Source organism: Argiope bruennichi, chromosome 6 (genome assembly GCF_947563725.1).
Source record: "Argiope bruennichi chromosome 6, qqArgBrue1.1, whole genome shotgun sequence".
Taxonomy (NCBI): domain Eukaryota; kingdom Metazoa; phylum Arthropoda; class Arachnida; order Araneae; family Araneidae; genus Argiope; species Argiope bruennichi.
This window is the reverse complement of record NC_079156.1, coordinates 97,776,806-97,797,250: the sequence shown is the minus strand read 5'-3', so window position 1 is coordinate 97,797,250 and position 20,445 is coordinate 97,776,806. Positions and strand designations below refer to the sequence as shown.

General features: G+C 27.9%; 2 protein-coding genes across 2 annotated transcripts; one reads left to right on the top strand and one right to left on the bottom strand.

Moving 5' to 3' along the window:
• Positions 1-3,459: 3,459 nt before the first annotated feature.
• On the bottom strand, positions 3,460-5,047 carry LOC129971857 (uncharacterized). Its single transcript, XM_056085831.1, has 2 exons — positions 5,030-5,047; positions 3,460-4,014 (listed from the first exon to the last, which is right to left on the bottom strand). Exons 1-2 carry the CDS (start codon positions 5,039-5,041, stop codon positions 3,460-3,462), a joined length of 567 nt encoding a protein of 188 aa, XP_055941806.1. The 5' UTR covers positions 5,042-5,047.
• Positions 5,048-9,605: 4,558 nt separating this feature from the next.
• LOC129972940 (adult-specific rigid cuticular protein 15.5-like) lies at positions 9,606-12,631 on the top strand. The gene is made up of 3 exons (XM_056087262.1): positions 9,606-9,661; positions 11,155-11,256; positions 12,238-12,631. Exons 1-3 carry the CDS (start codon positions 9,650-9,652, stop codon positions 12,556-12,558), a joined length of 435 nt encoding a protein of 144 aa, XP_055943237.1. The 5' UTR covers positions 9,606-9,649; the 3' UTR covers positions 12,559-12,631.
• The last annotated feature ends 7,814 nt before the right edge of the window (positions 12,632-20,445 follow it).

The window sequence follows — 20,445 nt, the reverse complement described above, 5'->3', positions numbered from 1 at the left end:
TCTGAGGATCCCAGGAGCCAAGATTACTTCACAATATAAAATACTATATGAAAAATATATATATATATATGCATTGATCAAATTTGCTGTCGATGCATTGCTGGTTTCTTCCAATGTAAAGTAAAAGAATAAATATCAAGTTAATAGTCCTTTCTTAGAAGTTGAAATTTTTTTCCCATATCTGAGATTTTATGGTAACATAAATTAAGTCAAACATTGCGAACCCCCCAAAACTTTGACGTATATAATTAAACTTCTTTTCCTTTCCAAAACGATGTACTTAAAACTATAAGCATATACAAAAAATATATATAACTAACATAAATACAATTTAATTACAAAAGCATGCAACTAACCTAAAAATAATTTAAATCATTGAAAACAGGTATAAAAAAAACTACTTAAAAACAATGTACTTAAAACTATAAACATATACAAAAAATATATAGCTAACATAAATACAATTTAATTACAAAAGCATGCAACTAACCTAAAAATAATTTAAATCATCCGTTGTTAATGGTTGTCATGTTAACAATCAGAACACAATGCGTGAATTTTCAACGCCAGTTACGGTAACGCAAATGCGTGAATTTTTCTACGCCAGTTGGGGTAACGCTATTCAGATTAGAAATTTTTAATTTCCTTTATTCTGTGTTATTTTAATTCAAAAATACTTCAGAATGAATCTGAAAGATGGATTAATTAACAATGTTTAATTTTAAATGCATCAAACATTAAGAAAATAAACAGAATCGCTTGAAATAATCGGCCGATAAATGTTAACCCTAGCCTCATTACTGTTGGGGAAAAAAACTGAAGCCTTAATTATTTGGTGGTGGGGAAAATGGAAGATTTTTTTGGCGGGAAAGTTAGTTTTTAATTAATAATTAAAATTCTAATTATAAATTAAAAAAAGGGACCCTAGGTGCACATTCCCGACCTCTAAGGTATATATGTACCAAATTTGGTAGCTGTAGGTCAAATGACCTGGCCTGTAGAGCTTACACACACACACACATTGAGCTTTATTTATAAGTATAGATAAACGATGAATTAATTTACTAATTTTATATGTTATATAGAATGAGTTATAACAAAACTTTTTTTCCATTTTGATTTTAATAATTTAAAAATATAGCTTTCAAGGTTCATTTCATGCCTTATGAGAAATCACTCGTATATTTCAGATGATTACTTTTTCACTTTAATTTAGATTCCTTTTCTATAATTGATTGGAGCTCTTATTTCTTCTTTTCATTTGTTAGCAAGTTTAATATTGGCACAACCTTTAGCTTCAGTTTTTTTTTATCCTTTTAATCCAAGCAATTCAAATTTCAAATCTTAAAAACTAAAAGGGTGATAGGAAAATTGAATATTTATAATGTTAAATGAATATTTTCTTTTGAATTTACAAATTTATACTTTCTGATTCCGATAATATATGAAAAGAAGTAGCTTTGCTTTTCGAATTTTGTTATTGAATTGTACATCTGATAACAGCATAACTAACAATTTGACGGTAATTCAGCATTAAAACAAAATATGACATTTCTGATAATATTCATTAACATTAGAAAATATTTTTTTGTATTGATTGCCAAAGTAGGTATCTGTCAATGAAAAAAGGACCGCAACAGAAGAATTCGCAATAAAACTAAATTTATTAGCTTTGCATATTTGTAATGTAATGTTGCGGGGGGAGGGTCTCCACAGAATTTTCTCGTATGTTTTCTAACAAGGTTCTAACCCCCCTCAGACCAATAAATAAGTGGACCTCAGATAAGGCTGCAAATACCTATCAAAACAATGACAAATACCTGACGCAAATTAATATTTACGAAATATTAATTCGCTTTAATTTTACTCCATATATCTTTCAATCCTTGGCATATGATTAATATTAACAGAAAAATATATATGGTAAATAATTTTGATACAACGATAACATACGAAATTTCAGAAATTTAATTTTGCTATGTTTTCTTTTATGGGATTTGCGGTCCCCTATTATCATTGATGATGATGATGATGTCGTATCTGCGTTACCACGGAAAAGGGGTGCAGTAGCTTCTGAGGGTAAAGACCCCTGAGCATCAGAGGGCAGAAGACTGACTTCTAGCTCATATGAAGATGAAACTCACACATTCGCTTGCACAATCCCTTTTTACAGGGAGGCACATTCACACACCTCACAGATAGAACACAGTTGAAGAACGACCATGCCCGAACCGGGACGCCCAGATCACGGGGAAGATGCTTTACCCTATGCAAGGACGCCGTCCCCTATTATCATTCAAAAGGTCAAGGGGGGAAATTACTCTATTTGGTTTTTATTTTAAATTGCATTTCATAATTTCGCTATCCATTATTTGATTCCATCATTCAGTTGTACAAATATTAAGAAAAAAACTATATTATTTACTTTAAAATTTTTTTTCAGCATTTCTATTAAATTTTAGTACATTATCTAGACAAATGGGTTTTAAAGTATCTCAAAATCCATTATTTTTGGTTTTATTCTTTTAATTTTCTTTTAATGTGTCATGAATTTTTGTGATTTGTCAAATTTAATCATAAAATTTAACTTTATAAAATATTTGTGATAGTTAAAATGTTTTTATTGATTAAATTGGTATTTTTATGCAATGATGATTATAAAATGTAATTATAATGTTTATTTTAATGATATGTCTCACTTCGAGTGTATGCGGACACCTTTATCCCTTCAGTCGGTTAAGATGTATGAGATCGATATAAGAGATAAATATGCCTTCCTAAGATATGAACAGTATCGCCAAGACATGAAATATGTCTTCCAACATAAAATATATACATCTATTTACTTTTGAAAAAAAATCTTAATTTTTTAAAAAAAAATCATCTAGCCATAATGATTTAGTTAAATGTAGAAATATATATAATATCAAATCATCTATCAATTTCTATTCGTTCGGACATTAGAAAAGAAAATATAATTCGAAGCACAATTTTTTGGACTCAAAAACATCTAAAAGACTTACAAAATCTTGAGACTACATTTTTTAATATCAGTCTCTGCTTCTACTTCAGATAAGAAAAGTAAAAACAGAAGTTAAAATTTAATAATAGGGACATGCCACTTTCAAAAGCAAAATTTAATCATAATTTGATATCAATATAACGCAATGATTAAGAGTTATGAAACTATTTTTGTTTGGAATGAGCAGCTAAGCTATTTCAATTTGTAGAAAGTAATTAGATTTCCAAACTATATGTTTTAGTTCTCTATTCATCGACTATGCTTTAAAATGACTCAATGAAATGAAGTTCAGTAATTACATTTAATAACGCGAAAAATAAGAAATTATTAAATCATACCTCTTTATCAAGGATGCGTAAATAATGTAGGGAATGAAAGAATAAAATCATATTTCAAATAAATAATTTATTTATATGTTTAAAAAATAGGGACACTTTTTACAGAATGGCTTTTCCGACAGCAACTCGTCCAACACCGAGTCCATAGTGAGCACCAAGTCGACCGTTTCCAATGGCGAGGGGAGCAGCAAGAAAATGTCCAGCGACGAGACCGTTGGCGAGGATTCCATTACCAGTGATGACTCCATTAGAAAGAGCAATTGGTGCAGCAGCAGCAGCATATCCAAGAGGAGCAACAGCTGCAATGGGTGCGGCAGGGGCTACGTGGTTGATGGCAGTTCTCTGGGTGGAAACAGTGGCAACGGCAGGGACGGCGGCGATCAATCCTTTTCCGACTCCCAAAGGTCCAGCAGCTAGAACTGGACCACCGACAATAGGCCCTGCAACGGCAAGAGGAGCAGCGGCAGCAATTCGTGCAGCTGGAGCAACATGGTTAATGGCGGTTCTTTGAGTTGATACAGTGGCGACAGCTGGGGCGGCAATCAAACCTTTTCCATAAACTAGAGGTCCGGCAGCGAGGACCAGAGCTCCGAGTCCCAAAGGTCCGACGAGGGAGGCGTGGGCAGTTGCGAGAGCAACACAGAAGATGACGACCTGAAGAAAGATGTCTTTTCTTAACATATATTCATTTTATTAGGAAACATAATGAAAATGTATGATTTTGGATAATTTTAATTTATATATTTTTCTTTTGCTGATAGGCTTTTCATGAGAAATTTCATTTATGAAAATCTTTATTTAGTTCAATGTTTACGAAACATTATGCATGGGAGCGTATTGATAATATTTAAAATTAAACGAAATAGAGATTTTTAATTATATCTCTCTTATTTTAAAACCATTATAAATATTTCGCTTTAATTTAGTAGTTGTTAAAAATTTATCCTCGAAGTTATAAGACTTTAAACAATTTAAAACAATTAAAAATTGTTGTATTTCATGAAAGAAAAACGAGTCTAAACTAATTTGTCTTAATTGCATCATTCTTATTTCAAGGATTTGTATTTAGTTATATAATTAAACTTGAAAAAGAAAATTCAGGTGATCGTATTTTACAGATTTACTGACAGGAGACATTTTGATACTCTCTGAAACTAGATAGGAGATTTATATTTTACCAAACACAGATTTTTTTTCAAAAATTAAATGCTGCAACATTCATGTCAACGAACGTCATTTGAACTGAAATTAAATATATGTCCTGCGGCTTAAAGAAGCTGAAATAAATTTCAGAAAAAAATTAATTATTTTTAAAGCACCTTTGCTAAGTGTAATTTAGGAAATTGAGGTTTCATTAAATATCCCAAAAGAAATACTTTCACAAAATATTTTCAATTATATGTTTATTAATCGCATAACTGCTTTATTTCTTTCATTTTATCTTTGTGATTATAAAATAAACTATCAGTAAACAATTTTATTCTTATTTTGAATAAAAGTAATTCGTAGAAATTTTAATTTTTGCTAAAATTAGTTTTGTGTGCAATGTAGTTAGTAAAATATAAATATAATTTCGTTGTTATTCTTTAAGTCGAGATTACTTCTCTACGATTTTTAATTGAAAATATTAAAACTAAAGAACTGATAAACAAAAACGAAATTAACATACCTTTGCGAACATGTTGAATGTAATTGAATATCTTTAGCTGAAGCTAATAATGAAGTAACAACAGAGGATAACCACTTTTATACTATTTGGTATTAAAAAAGGAAATAAATAGTACTATACAAATCCAAATAAAGTAATTAAAAGTTATGTTGAGATAAATAAATACCCCTCCTTTCATCGTGGTAAGTCGATGACATTGAATTCTTTTGTTCGTATGCTAATTTCAGACGTCATAAATAATTTATTCTTAACTTGCTACCGTTGTTTGATGGAATATGATTTGAAGGTCTTCCTTATTGAAATGTTAGAGTGTAGTATGGCACTAAAAGGCGTTGCCATAATTTTTTTATTTAAATTAACTATTTAATATGCGTGTTGATGTATGTATTTTTAATCGTTGTAATTGTCGCATCTGAAATTTGTTTTAGCATTGATTGAGTAGGCACGTGTCTAATTCTTTATGAATATGCCTTTTGTTTCTTTTTAATCTCCAGTTTATCTAGAATGAATAATACACGATGGTTAACCAATTTTATTAGATTTGAACTTCCCGTTTTCCCAAAAAGGATAATATATGTTGGTTAATCAGTTATTAAAGATAGTTAACCAATTGCTAGTTTGAAATGCTTAACCAAATAAATATATTCTATGCTTTCTTTTATGCTCGATAAATTACAGTCTGAATAAAGGGTTGTAATAAATTTATAAAATTTATTTCAGAATTTACTCTTATATATATCGTTTAATTTCATACATTCCCTTTTCCAAAGTTCTGAATTTTTTACTTATGAGAGAGTAATCGTAACGCTTCTAATTTGGTTCCCAAATCTAATAATGGAATAAATTATGGTATGCGAAAATCATAATATCTTCTTTAACCTAGCGACCACTCGGAATTTCAATATGATTCCACAATGGTTAATTTTATTTTCTCGCATTCCTTCTCCAAACAGTTCAAACTGCACCTTATATTATGTTGCCAAATTATTTTGAGTTGGATCCTGCTTTGTGTGTTTTGCAACCTTAAGCTGTGCGCATTATGAGATCTTTTTTTTAAAATTTAATTTCATCTTTCAAAAACCATTTTTAACATGTTTTATTTTAGATTAATTTTTTATTATAGAGGTTAATTAAAAAAAACGTGTCTAACTCTTTTTAAATATACATTTTATTTTTATTTTCAATCTCCCGTTTTCTTAAAAAGAAACAATATAATGATTTATGAGCTGAAAGGCTTAACTAATTTAATATGTTTCTCATATTTTCTTCGTTTAAGTTCAATAATTTATCGCTCTGAATAAGGAATTTATATGAATCTATAAAATTTATTTCAGAATTAAGTCTTATCTAGCTTCTTTATTTTATGTATTCATTTTTCAATAGGTTTACCGTCTTTTACTTATGAAAGAGGATTAATAAGTCTTTAAATTTTTTTAAAAACTAAGCAGAGCATAAATTAAGCATTTTAATATTAAGCATATCTCCCTTCATAAACAATCCCTCAAAATTCCGATATAATTCAAAAAATTATTAAATGTTTCACGTTGTTTTGCTCTAATATGCTCTACCTCAATTGAGCCAAGCAGTTCAAAATGTACCTTACATTTTGATTCCAAATTATTTTGAGTTACTCCATGCTCAAAGTCGTTTGCAACTTTAGGCTGTGCAGTTATGATATCCTTCTTTAAATTTAGTTTCACATTACAAAAAAATCTTGATATGTTTTAATTTTAGTTTATTTTTTAACATTATATATTTAATATTTTATCTTTAGTAATTCTGCTCTTATTTCATAAAATTTGTGAATTGTTTTTATTTATCTATTATGACTCCAGATTGCCCCGACACAATTACTTTTACAATAATACTTTTATAAATTTATAATATGCACTATTACTTTTACAAATTTATATTATACACTATTACTTTTATAAATATTCTAATAACTATATGAATGTAAGGAAATATCTGAAAACCTGAACTTGGCAAAAGTTGATATTACCTTTATATTTTATAATTCATTGATATTCTGTTTTTAAGAAGCTGTTTATTAGACAATTATTAAAATAAAATTCCTTGAATGACTTGCTTACTCCCCACTTTTTATTTCAACGGATACAGGCAGACGAATAATTTTACCAATTCACCGCTGTATATACCCAGCAATTGCCCTCAATAGGTTTTAGAGACGAAACTTATAATTTTGAGTTATGATCATAAAATGAGGATAACACTTAAATTGTTATTTAATACTAGCAGTAGTCCTTACTCTAATATATAATATTCTAATATTACTCTAATAACATAGTAGATATTACTCTAATCTCGATTACCTTGTATGCAGTACTGATTCTCTACAAATTATTCATGAATCAGATGGCTTCCTACTCTGTACCAAGGAAACTAACAGAAACAGAACCATAAAAAAGCTTGTATTTCGTAATCTGATAAAAGATTGAAATTTAAGAAATTCATGATGAAGTTATTAACGGGATAATAAATAACGGGATATTAAATAAACTAAACTGGTCATAGATATCTGGTAGATGAGGAGTTTCTAAACATTAATTTATCATGTAAACACTTAGTGCTCCTTTATATTCAATATATGTTCTTTCTTAAGCTCATAATATTTTGCCATCGCTTCTTATTTTGAAATATATTTTTGTAAAATTTGGAAAAATATTAACAAATATTCCTAGTTTTCAAAAAAATAATAAAGGTTTTTTTTTTCCCAAAATCCTCAATTTGGAAAACTTTTTTTTTCTCTTCTTATTTTTTAAAATAGACAGAAAAACTGAAATTCAAAATATTCGTTCAGAATTTTTAGGAGTTTTTAAGTCGATTGACACACAAATAAAATAACGATTATTAAGTAAAAATGCAGAAAATATTACGATAATGAAATGAAAACACAATCAAGTAATTAATCACTTCACAAGGTGAAGAGTAGCCTAAATAAGCTGTATAAACTTGTCATTTAAGTCTTTGTAACTGAAAAGGAACATTATGTTACTACAAGTAAAAGAAAACAAAAGACGAAAATTATTTTGAGGTGAAAAAAAACAATATTATAATACTGAAACGATTATTAATTCTTCTTTGTCTTAATTTACTCTCTATTTCAATCAAGAAATTTCTCTTGAACACTTGCTTACGAAAAGAAATAATTTCTATTTAGGTAGGATTTCCATTTATAATTGATAGTGTCGAAGCCTATCAATAAATTCATTTAAATTCTACTCTTGAAAAATTTCGGTTATTTAAACAAAAAAAAAATATTATTATATAATTAAAGAATAAAGATTTCTTTGTTCACATTTGTAGTTATTTTGGAATTTCTATGAATGAAGCATGATTCAATGCTTATTAATGCCATAGATTCGAGAAGAATGTTTTTTTTTGTCTAAATAATTTTCAGTAAATTATTTAGACAACTTGATTAACTGATTAACTTGAAAGAATCCAGAATACATAATATTTTTTAATTCCGATTATAAGATATTAAAATTAGTGGAAGTCATGAAAATTTTCCTATTTTCATATCTTTTAATAAAATGTGCCTAAATAGTAAAAATGGCAAAAATTCAGTTTAAAATTCGAATTTACAACAAAAAATCTTACTATCATAAGATCCGAAATATCAAGAATATTTTAGATCACTAGAATGGGTTTATTATATTATTCATATCATTTTGTACATGGTGAAATGCCAAGATAAATACAGATATTAGGATACAAAAATAGAAAATATTATTCTAAATAAAACATTTTTCAATATTTGCCCTCTAAGACATTTGTTATAAAAAAAATCTCTTAGTAGAAATGTATAATCGGTTGAATCTGCATTAATATGTCCATTTTAATAAAGTTTTTTTTTAATTGAATAACATATTTACTACTTAAGGAACCTTGATATTATTGGCATCTTCGGTAATGTGAAAGGGGACTTTAAAATACATTTCAACTGTTTAATATGCAAGGCATTTCAGTGACAAAGATTATACACGGATACTCCAGAAATAAGCATAAATGTTCCAGTGAAGTTTGATTTATTAATACTAATGATGCATTTTTCGTAAGAATTTGTAGAAAGGAAAAAAAGCAAAGACTGTAAGCCATCAGAGTAATTTTAGCAAATCAACTACTGGGAGTGGCCGATATTATATATTAAAACTTGCAGTATTGATGACAAATGTTATGAAATGCAGAAAAAACAAATTGTCCAGTTTAATTGAGAATCAATTGCATCTGTGGAACATAATAAAAATCAATTAAGAACAAAAAAAAATTATTAATTTAGCATATTTCTTCTTCAAACTCAGCGACACTCCCTTTCAAGGTTTACAAAAGTGATTTAAAACCTCTAATCTAAACAAAGATCTCAGCTCCTGTTTGCAAGGTCGTTCATTGTATAAGGATAAAACAAAATATATCAATATCAGACACATTTTCGAACGATTTTTTCTCAAACAGTGACGTAAGTATGACAACAAAAGGTCATACCCTATTCATGTGTTTTCAAATAAAGGATTTCTGCATAATTTGAGTAGTATATATACCAGTTAGCTTTTAGTTTCAAATCATTAGATTCAGGCTGAGCCACATCTAGTAATCAATATGTTCGCTAAGGTAAGGATTGTTTCCTTGTTCAATTTAAATGATTTGAATACTAAAGCAAATTTTCCATTGAAATTCTAAAGCAAATTTAAAAACGATATTAGCAGAACTATATTTAGGTATTTATTTTAATCGCGGTTGTGTATCTTGGGAAATTTAATTTATTTAGATTCCTTTTTAATTTTTATTTCCATTTTCTGTAATCTACGGAACTGAATCGAGATTATTTTTAATTTTTGATATTTTCCTCAGGATTTACTCAACACTTAATGCGCTTTTATCTCTGACAAGTTTTTTTAGCTCCTCTTATATATTTTCATCTATAAAAACCATTGAATGAGAAATAAATATGCGCGTCATAATAAAATATTTCAATATATGCATTCAGTTTCAAATATTATGCGGATTTCGAATATAAACTGCTAATAATTAAGGACTATAATTAAAAAAAAGCCATAAAATTCTGACTTTATTCCTTCCAAAAAATTTTAAAACTGTGCCTGAAAGGGCAAGTTAAAAACATTAGAATAAAGAAAGTTCAATAATATCTAGAGATGACTGATCAATATTTTTTATCGATTAATTCATTTTCGTTACTCCAAAATTTGGACTGGTATTCTTTTTTTATAAAAAAATAAAACTTAAAAATGATTTGAGTCAAGGAAGGACAGATAATATTTTTATAATGAAGAGTTAAAACTAAATTTTTTGAGCCAATTTATTAAATTAAAAGTTGGAAATCTTACCGATATGTCGTACCGATGTGTCACCCTTTGCTAGTTTTCCACCCAAAGGCAAATGTGTAACTTGCTAAATTTAAATTTATCAGCAACGAAAAAATAATAATTGAATGTAAGTGAAATCACAACAATCGACGTATTTTCAATTTAACCTTATCTAATTCGTTTAAAATGGCTAATCAATATCAAACTAAAATTCACAATTAAATGCTTTAGATATTAAAAAATTAAGAGCAATAAAACTCTAAGCAATGAAATACAATAAAATATCAAATTTTTGTCTTTTACTATTATTATGAACAGACTTAAAATACTTACATAAAAAATAAATCATTTTTAAACTAATGCAATAGCTATATAGTTATTCCTAATTCATTAATAACGCAATGTTATAATTGTTCCGAAAAATTAAATTTATTCCCAACGTAAAAAATATAGCTACGAATAAGAAAAATGGCATCATATTATAATTATAATAATTCTTCCTGTAGAGATTCTTCTATATATCTCGGTGAAATGGTGGTCATTTCTTTATAGTATACACATTTGTGATAAAAAGCATTTTTTATGAAATTATGTGTTATAAATGCAACATATTACTTAAATCTTCATCGTTTAAGAGCTTCAAACAGAATTTTGACCAATTTAACACTACAGAGAAAAATTGCACTTTCAATCAATATGAAGAAAGTTTATAATATCTAAAAAGTTTATATTGATAAATATTTATTCAATTGATTTAGTTTTTAATATTATATTTTCTAGGTTATCATCTTCTGCGCTGCCCTCGCAGCAGTCCACGGCTCAGCCCTCCTTGCCGCACCCCTCGTCAATACAGGAGTCAGCGTTGAATCCAGGCAACAAGATGTAAGCATGAAAACATTTGAATTAACTATCACAATCTTCATAAAAATACATCTTTCCTTTTTTGATGCAATTAGGATTCTAACAATTTTATATAATGACATTCATTGTGGAAACATAATTATATTTTTTATGTTAAAATTCTGAATAATTTGTCTTATTCATTTGCAGTGCTTCCTAGTTTTTATGTAAAGCAATGCACCCATTCATTCTTATAACGATATTTAACTTTTTTTTTCAATCATTGCCAAATTATTTGAAATAATTTATTTTGCCTTTGTGTAAATAGGAATTCATTTCTCATTTAAGAAAATTGGGAATAAATTTCGCAAATAAATATTATATTAAAAAACAGAAGTTTCAAATTTTTTTATCTTATATTTGAAATGAATTTTTCTTAATTTATTTAAATGTGCGATCCTGTGTTCAGGATTTTTAATTTTTTTCTTTAGTTATTTTATTACAGCTAACGATTTAAAAACATAAGCTTGAAAAAAAAAAGAGATAATTTTTTTTTCACTAAACGAGTCACTTCCGGTTTAAATGTTCTTTGGCTTGCATACACACAAAAAATAATGAAAAGAACATTATAAATTGAAGCTTTGACTTATTCATCACAGTATCATTTAAAAAAAAAAACATCAATCAGAATACTTTTGAAACAATTTGCTAAGTTAAACCTAATTCGCAAAAGTATTTGATAATGCAAATTTCCATTCAAAATGTGAAAAAGTAGCCTATCGAGATATTGTTTTAACAGTAAGCATTTTATTGATGAAATTAAATAAAAGATTTTTAATCAAACACATTTTATTATTTCCCTTCTAGTGTGATATAAATAAAACTAGTTATGAAAATAAATAAACAAAAAGTTCAAGAAAAGGAAGATGATTATTATTAAAGTATGTTTTAAGTTAGCTCATTTAGGTAAATATCCAGTTTTAAATTTAATATCTAGAATCTAACGAGTTGATTTCTTTTCAGTCTTTGGGTAACTATGCTTATGCCTATGATATCAAGGACGGATTAAGTGGTTCTGTCAACTCAAAGGCTGAAGTAGGAAGAGCAGTTGCTGTTGCCGCTCCCTTGGCTTATGCTGCTCCAGCTTACGCTGCCCCTGCAATCGCTGCTCCTTTGACCTACGCCGCCCCTGCAATTGCCGCTCCAGTTGCTTACGGAGGTGTTCTCGGACACGCTGGTGTGGTTGGCCTTCGATACGGAGTCGGTCTGGGACATGGAGCTCCCCTCGGACTGAGATATGGAGCAGGTATCTTGGGAGCTGGATACGGCAAAGTTTTGCTTTAAAAAATTACTGATATAAAAGGACTACTCCATGCGCAATGAAATTTTAAATGTGTTATTTATTTTGAACAACTGTGATCTCAACGTTGTGAAATAAATACTTTTTTGAATATGAATTATATGTTTCCTAGCAATTTGTCTAATTTATTTATTTATTCTCTTGAAGAAACATTCCTCAAATTACAGTGAATGACCATCACCATAGATTAAGTAAGACATCTTTACAACCGATCATGGTTCCTTCCCTTCATATTTTGAATACTTTTACATAAAAAAAAAATGTGAATGCTGTTTGTGAGGAAATAGGCTTTTAAATTCCTTAAGTCACTTGCTGCCACTGACCATATCTTAAAAGAGCGATCCAAAGCTCGGACTAATTTGGTGGAACAACATAAAAAACAATTCGTTGAAAAGAATTTATATTTTATAGTCACTTTTTGGATTGTAAATTAAATTAATCCATATTTATTTTCTGTCTGTCAATGTGTATATTAAGATGATGACTCAAAAGGCTAAAACAGTCAAACAAACGAAAAAAGGATGTGTTCTCCCACATCAAAATTGGATTTGCATTACATTTTGGTCACTTAAAAGATATCTAAATGTATACAGAATTCTACAGATTATATTGCGAAGTTTTACAAATAAATTTCATCTCATATTATTTTAGTTTCAATTTTATTTGCATAGTTTCCTGAAGCCAATCATATTATATTAATTATTTTTTCAATCATATTTCGATGGAAAAAAAAAGATACGTGTATTGTATAGTACACATGGTGATTGAAAGTATACTGGTATGGTACTGTATGGCGATTGTAAGTTTGACTAATATACAGCAATTTGTTTTAACAAAAGGGCATATGACATGACTGCCATCACATGACTAATCCGATCCGATCGAAAGTACATGGAAAAAATCAGAATGACTGGAACCTAGGCACAATATAGGCGGAAATTATTTTTGAGTTCTAAGAACCATCATCGGACATGGTATAATTCCTATGTTTCGAGTGAAGCCCTGTCATTGATAGGGTGTAGCCAACCTCATATCATTTTTGTACCTATCGGAGCTGAGAGAACCAACCACTATACTGGAATCATAATATTTAAGGTACACCCTGGAGCGATTGACTTGAATGATATGATTACATAATTAAATTAATATTACAATTACAAATGTTATTTCCTCAGCACTATTTTCATTAGAATTAATTTATCGCATATAAATTTGGCACTATCTTTAATATGCAGAAAATGAGTGGTGTAAAAATGGATTATTTTCAACTATTATTATTATGATACATGTAGATACTCTCACATTTTCTCAAATAATTTCATTAATAAAATAAAATAAAATGTTTTTTTTCTAATTTTTTTTCTTTTTGTCCATTAGAATTCTATTGTAAATTAATTGAATAAATAAGAATAAAAATAGTAATTGATAATATCTAAGTTATCAAATTATAATGCATGCGAGAAAATCGAATAATATGAACACCGCGATAATATAGATTGGAAATTTGCTTAAATCCTACGGCTCCGGAATAACCACTATCATAAGAAACATGACCTGCCATTCAATAGAGGATAGACATTACCTCATCATTTTGCTACCTAATCGGGGTAGCGAGAACCAGGCAAAACATCAAAAATTTATTATCCTATTATTTAGGGTACACCTCGGTGTGGTAATTTAGACCATTTAGAGGCAGTGCAAAAGTTTCTCTGTGTTCTCTGTTCCCTGACTATACTGAACTGTACTGTTTAAGTTATAAATAATATTAGCTTTCCTTTACTTCATCCTTATTTCATTAAATTTTCAGGTTTTGAGAAGACAAGATTATGATTCGACACATTTGTATTGATAAATCTTAAAAATAAATGTTTAGATCCATTGTTATTGTGTTAATCCATTTTGTTGAAACTCTAATTCGCTAGCTATTTAAATTTATAAAAAATGCCATAAAATTAGATTAAGTTTAAGCATTCGATTCAAATACAAATTATATGTGCTTTTTACTTTATGAAACACAAATTTCAATGCAAAGCAATATGATATCTGCGATCCTTAAAAAATATTAAATGTGAATTGTATTTAATTAGGGCAATGGTCAACAAGTTCATAAAAAATAACATTCGGTTAGAAAGGCATATGCTTTAATTATAAAATGTACAAATTATAAAATGTACTTTCAAGTACAAATTACATGTGGTTTTAACAATCAGAAATGCCGGCGTCATGGCATAGGGGTAGCGCGTCTTCCCCGTAATTTGCGCGTCGTGGGTTCGAGTCCCGGTTCAGCCATGGATGTTCTTCATCTGCCTCCCTGCAAAAAGGGGTTGGGCAAGTGAATGTGATGCTTGAGTAACTAAGACGTACTCTTGGCTCTACTTGGCGCTACTTAAGCAAGAGACGCTCCTTTGCCTTAAAATCACTGACTTCGTTTGAGATCTTGTCTATGCCATTATAAAAAACAATAATAACAACTCTCTGAAATAAATTTCAATGTAAATCATGTATCATATCTGCAACGACTTAAAAAGTGGGAATTGTATTTGATTCGTAGAATGGTCACCAAATTCATAAAAAGTAACATTCGGTTAGAGAGGCATATGCTTTAATTATAAAATGTTTTCTGCGAAAAATTAATTATTAATTGCTTTGTTGTAAGTAATGTTCTATTTTCAAATGATATCGAGCATATAGTTGGTTTTCAAATGTAGTTTTTAGCAATAATCCCTCTTTTCTCTATTTTCTTAGAGAAGAAAAGTATTATGACTTAAATTTCTTACAGGGACATAATAAATATAAATAAATCATATTTCATTCCTATTTAAATGAATATACACATCTCTTTACCTTAAAAATTAAAAATTTTAACTTTGAAATGCTTTAGTATAGTAATTTTAAGTTCGTTTTTATCCAAATGTCGAATGTCGTCCATGACTAACTTACAAGTCCCTTTGTACTATTTTCTCATTTATTACATCTATACAAAAATTATGAAAAAAATAAAGAAAGAAACCTCTCAGTAGTTTAAGGAATTAAACTAAACGAAATATTTATTTTTTGTGCTGATTCTTCTTTAACAAGGTTACTTAATGATTGATTTGCAATTATCCAAACAATAGACAATTTAAATGCAAATTTTAACGCAGAAAAATGATAGATAAAAAAATAACTTTTTAAAATTATTTGTAAATAACAGAAGATTATTATAATGGAGTCGGCAATGATTGAATCCCCTGAATAAAAGATTGGAGACATGGTGGCCTTGTATCAGAATTTTTTCTTTTGAGGTATAGTTATTTTACTCCTACTTCGTGAGCAAAAACTATTTTGGCCAACTATGTAGCAAAATTCAAAACGGCAAAAATTTCTTGATAAGAATTATTGCATGAAGAAAGGATCCAAATTGAAGAATGATTCCTAAACGTTTAATCTCAAATATAAGAATGTACGCAAAAAATGCTCTAATGTAAGGTATTTGAATATTTTAATTTCTTAGTTTTGGTCTATTATATAATCGTTAGCAACGAGTGATAAGCAGATATTTTCGAAGTATATATATATATATATACGGCGTGAGGATATATATACGGAACGGATTTACTGAATATATATATATATATATATATATATATATATATATATATATATATATATATATATATATATATATATATATATATATATATATATATATATATATATATATATATATAACCAATCTTAAGTAAGAAAAAGTTTGAAAACGAAACTATAATGAAAACGAAACAAAAACAGTTTCGAAATCGCAACTAAAATTTATAACCTATTTAAACAAAAACCAAAAAAGAACTTCATAGTATTTAGAGAGCGCAATTGTAGCTACTTCTGAAACACAGATGAATTGATACAAAAGTATTAGAATCAAGTTGATAGGAAAAACAAAAAATCAAATAAAAATTAAACCAAAAAAATTATAAAAAATATAAAAAAAGAATCCGGCCTGAAGACTTTTTCAAGGGTCACCCTCAGGCAGGCATTCAAAGAAAAGGATTTTTTCTGTGAGGAAATACAGACATTGTCTAATAATGATTCCTCGTGACCCGAAAATCCCCTGAAATTATGCTCAAGAGATATACCATTTTAACAGAAAGGAAATATAAAACAACAAATTAGAAGAAATTTACCACAGCAATGTAAAAATACAATAACAAAAATAACAATAAAAACAAAGAGCCTACATCTGTTTACATAATTTAACGCTAGTTTTTTGAAAAACAGGGAATCACAATCGATAGTTTAAAGTTTTCCTTGACTGTTGATGGTATGTACTGGCCTTTTCGTTTTTAATTTTTAATTTTAGTGCTATTTTTTGTTTTTATTGTTATTTTTGTTATTGTATTTTTATTTTGTTGTGGTTAATTTCTTCTAATTTGTTGTTTTATATTTCCTTTCTGTTAAAATGGTATATCTCTTGAGCATAATTTCAGGGGATTTTCGGGTCACGAGGAATCATTATTAGACAATGTCTGTATTTCCTCACAGAAAAAATCCCTTTCTTTGAATCCCTGCCTGAGGGTGACCCTTGAAAAAGTCTTCAGGCCGGATTTTTTTAAAATATTTTTTATAATTTTTTTTTTGGTTTAATTTTTATTTGATTTTTTGTTTTCCCTATCAATTTGATTCTAATACTTTTGTATATATATATATATATATATATATATATATATATATATATACAAAAGTATTAGAATCAAGTTAATAGGAAAAACAAAAATCAAATAAAAATTAAACCAAAAAAATTATTAAAAAATATTAAAAAAGAATCCGGCCTGAAGACTTTTTCAAGGGTCACCCTCAGGCAGGGATTCAAATAAAGGGATTTTTTCTGTGAGGACATACAGACATTAAGTCTAATAATGATTCCTCGTGACCCGAAAATCCCCCGAAATTATGCTCAAGAGATATACCATTTTAACAGAAAGGAAATACAAAATAACAAATTAGAAAAAACCACAAAGTAAAAATACAATAAAAACAATAACAATAAAAACAAAAACAGCATTAAAATTAAAATTAAAATTAAAAATGAAAAGGCCAGAACATACCATCCAACAGTGAATGAAACTTTAAACAATCGATTGTGATTTCCTGTTTTTGAAAGTTAACGGTAAATAATGTAAACAGAGGTAGGCACCCAGCGCCATCTATTGAGTGATCCAATATGCAAGTAAATTTCTATTTTTATTTAAGCCAAAAGATTAATCCCAAACCATACCTTGTTTAATTAAAAAATTGACATTACAGTAATTTCTAGGAAAATCATTTTTAATTAAATTTTTAAGGAGGATATTTGATGCTTCAATATAAGAATTTTTATTATTGCAAACCCTTTTGATCCTGTTAACTTGTGAGAAAATTAGATTTTTGAAAATTTTAGAGTTTAGATTGGAATGGTAGTTACATAGTTTTGTTATTTTAAAGTTGAAATCATCCCTTTTATCGTATATACCAACTATTGTTTTATCATTAGCAATTTCGATTTTTAAATCCAGAAAGGTAGCCTCAAGTTGATTTATATTTGTATCTTTTAGAATTAAATCTTTTGGATAGCAATTAGTAATAATATTAGTATTGTCGAAGTTAATCAAAAGTAGGTCATCAATATATCTCCACCCGTTTATTAAATTATATTTAATTATTTTTTTCTCATAGTAATGCAGGAAAATATTAGCTAAAGCACTTGAGAAAGCTGTCCCCATTGGAATGCCCTTGACTTGTTTATAAAAATTAATACCATTAAACACGTAATTTTCAGTAATATTAAAATTACATAACTCAAGCCAGTTATTTTTAGGAATGATATTTTCATTTAAATATTCGTCATATATAAAAGTGCAGACCTTTATTAATTTTTCATGAGGTAGATTAGTGTATAAATTTTCGAAATCAAAAGTATTAAGTTTATTAATGTTGTTATCTTTAAGAAAATCCAATACTTCTTTGTTACTAGAAATAATAAAGTTGTCTTCATTTTTTATTTTGTCCAGGATAATTTTTAAGTATTTAAAGAAATGTTTACCCGTATAGTAATTATAACTACCAGTGCTACAGGTTACGAATCTGAATTTTAATGGATTTTTATGAAATTTAACTGTTGGGAATAAATAAGGATAGTTAAGAGAGCAAGTCTTAGTTTTGGTTTTTTTTGCGAAAGCTAGCATTCTTTTATCTAATTCCTTTTTCCCGGTGTTCTTTAACATATAAGTTGCATTAGAGTTATATTCATTAATTAAAAGTTCTTTATAATAATATTTACAAATTAAACAGAAATTATTTGCTGATTTATCTATTACTGTAATAACAAATTTTTCTTTTAAATTTTTTATTTCATTTTTTAATGTTTTACTAAAATAAATCCCACGTTCTTTAGATCTGTCAAAATCAGTATTCAATTTTATTTTAATTTCCTTTAAAATTCTCACTTTCCATTCCCCGAAACCTTCCGCAGGCCAGTGGTATTTTCTAGATAATTTGGCAATAAAAACATCCAAATCATTACCAATAGAAATCAAAATTTTGTTATGGTTTATTTTTTCTCTTAATCTAAATTTTGTTCCTCTTCCCATCAAATCTCTTAAAGAGTTGGATTCAATAATTTTTAAATTACCTGTAATAATATGACCTTTATCAATATCTATAAAATCTTTATATTTTTCCTTGTTACAGTAACAATCTGTTTTATTTATTTTATCTAAATTTTTGCTATAGTAATTATAATTACAAATTTTTTCTTTAAAGTTGAAGTGTAACTAAACGCTATTGATACATTAGTTTTATCTGCAAGAGGAAAAAATATATTATTATTATGTATAATTTTGGGTAATTTTAGATATTCGAAGTAAATATCCAAGAATTTAATCACACAGTATTCTTTGTAAACATTATTTTTATTATTAAAAAGTAAATCGTTTTTTCCAATGTTAAGTTTACATTTAATAAGATCTAGAATAATACATTTAGTGTACGAATTTTTAAACTCTAATTCCCCGAATTTATTATTTAAAAACAATTTCATTTTATTATTTCTAAGACCAAAAATGTATTTCCTAATTCTGTGAATGTTTTCACTATTGTGTTCCAGATTACAGTAATTTTGAAATTCCTCAAATATAATTTGAAAATTGCCTCCTTTCCCTTTACCTCTTTTAAATCTTTTAGAAAAGTTATCTTTATTTAGAAAATTTTTAAAAATGTTAAATTTGTTATAAATGCAATTATTGTTTAAATCTGCATAACCTTCCCCATTTAATTTACTATTGAGACCATAAGGAAATAAAGTTTTCAGGTTGCAAATATAAATGTTTTCCAGATCTAATCTTTTGTTTAATTCGTTAATATTGTCTTCTAGAATGTAGATATTAATATTGTTAAAGTTATGGTTTTGAAAATGCTCCAGTTCGAAGTCAGTGGTCCTATTTTTTATGAAGTTTTTTATATCGGATCTGTGATTGTTAATTCTTAAATTAAGCTCGGTGCTAGTTTGGCCAATATATTTAAAATTACATTCTGAACAATTAAGGAGATAAATCAAATTTTTGTTTTTACAGAATGTTTGTAATTTTGAGTTTTCATTTTTGATCTGTTCCTTATCTGCCAAAGGACATGTCCTACACTTTCCGTTTCCACAAATTTTATATTTTTTTGTATTTTTAAGATTTTTTAAACAAAACAATTGTGTCAGTAACTTTTTCTCCGTGAATGCTCCTGACACAAAGCTATCCACAGTGCCCTTTGGTAGAGCGCGCGACGGGCCATGCGCTATGATAAATTCGTTATTAACTTTTTGCATAGTTTAATTTATTTATTAAAATGAAAATATATCTCCTAAACGCCAA

What these genes read in the sequence shown, in the direction of transcription:
- LOC129972940 (XM_056087262.1), top strand. An exon ending in TTGAATCCAGGCAACAAGAT is followed by an intron (nt 11,257 to 12,237) that starts GTAAGCATGAAA and finishes ATTTCTTTTCAG; the next exon opens with TCTTTGGGTAACTATGCTTA.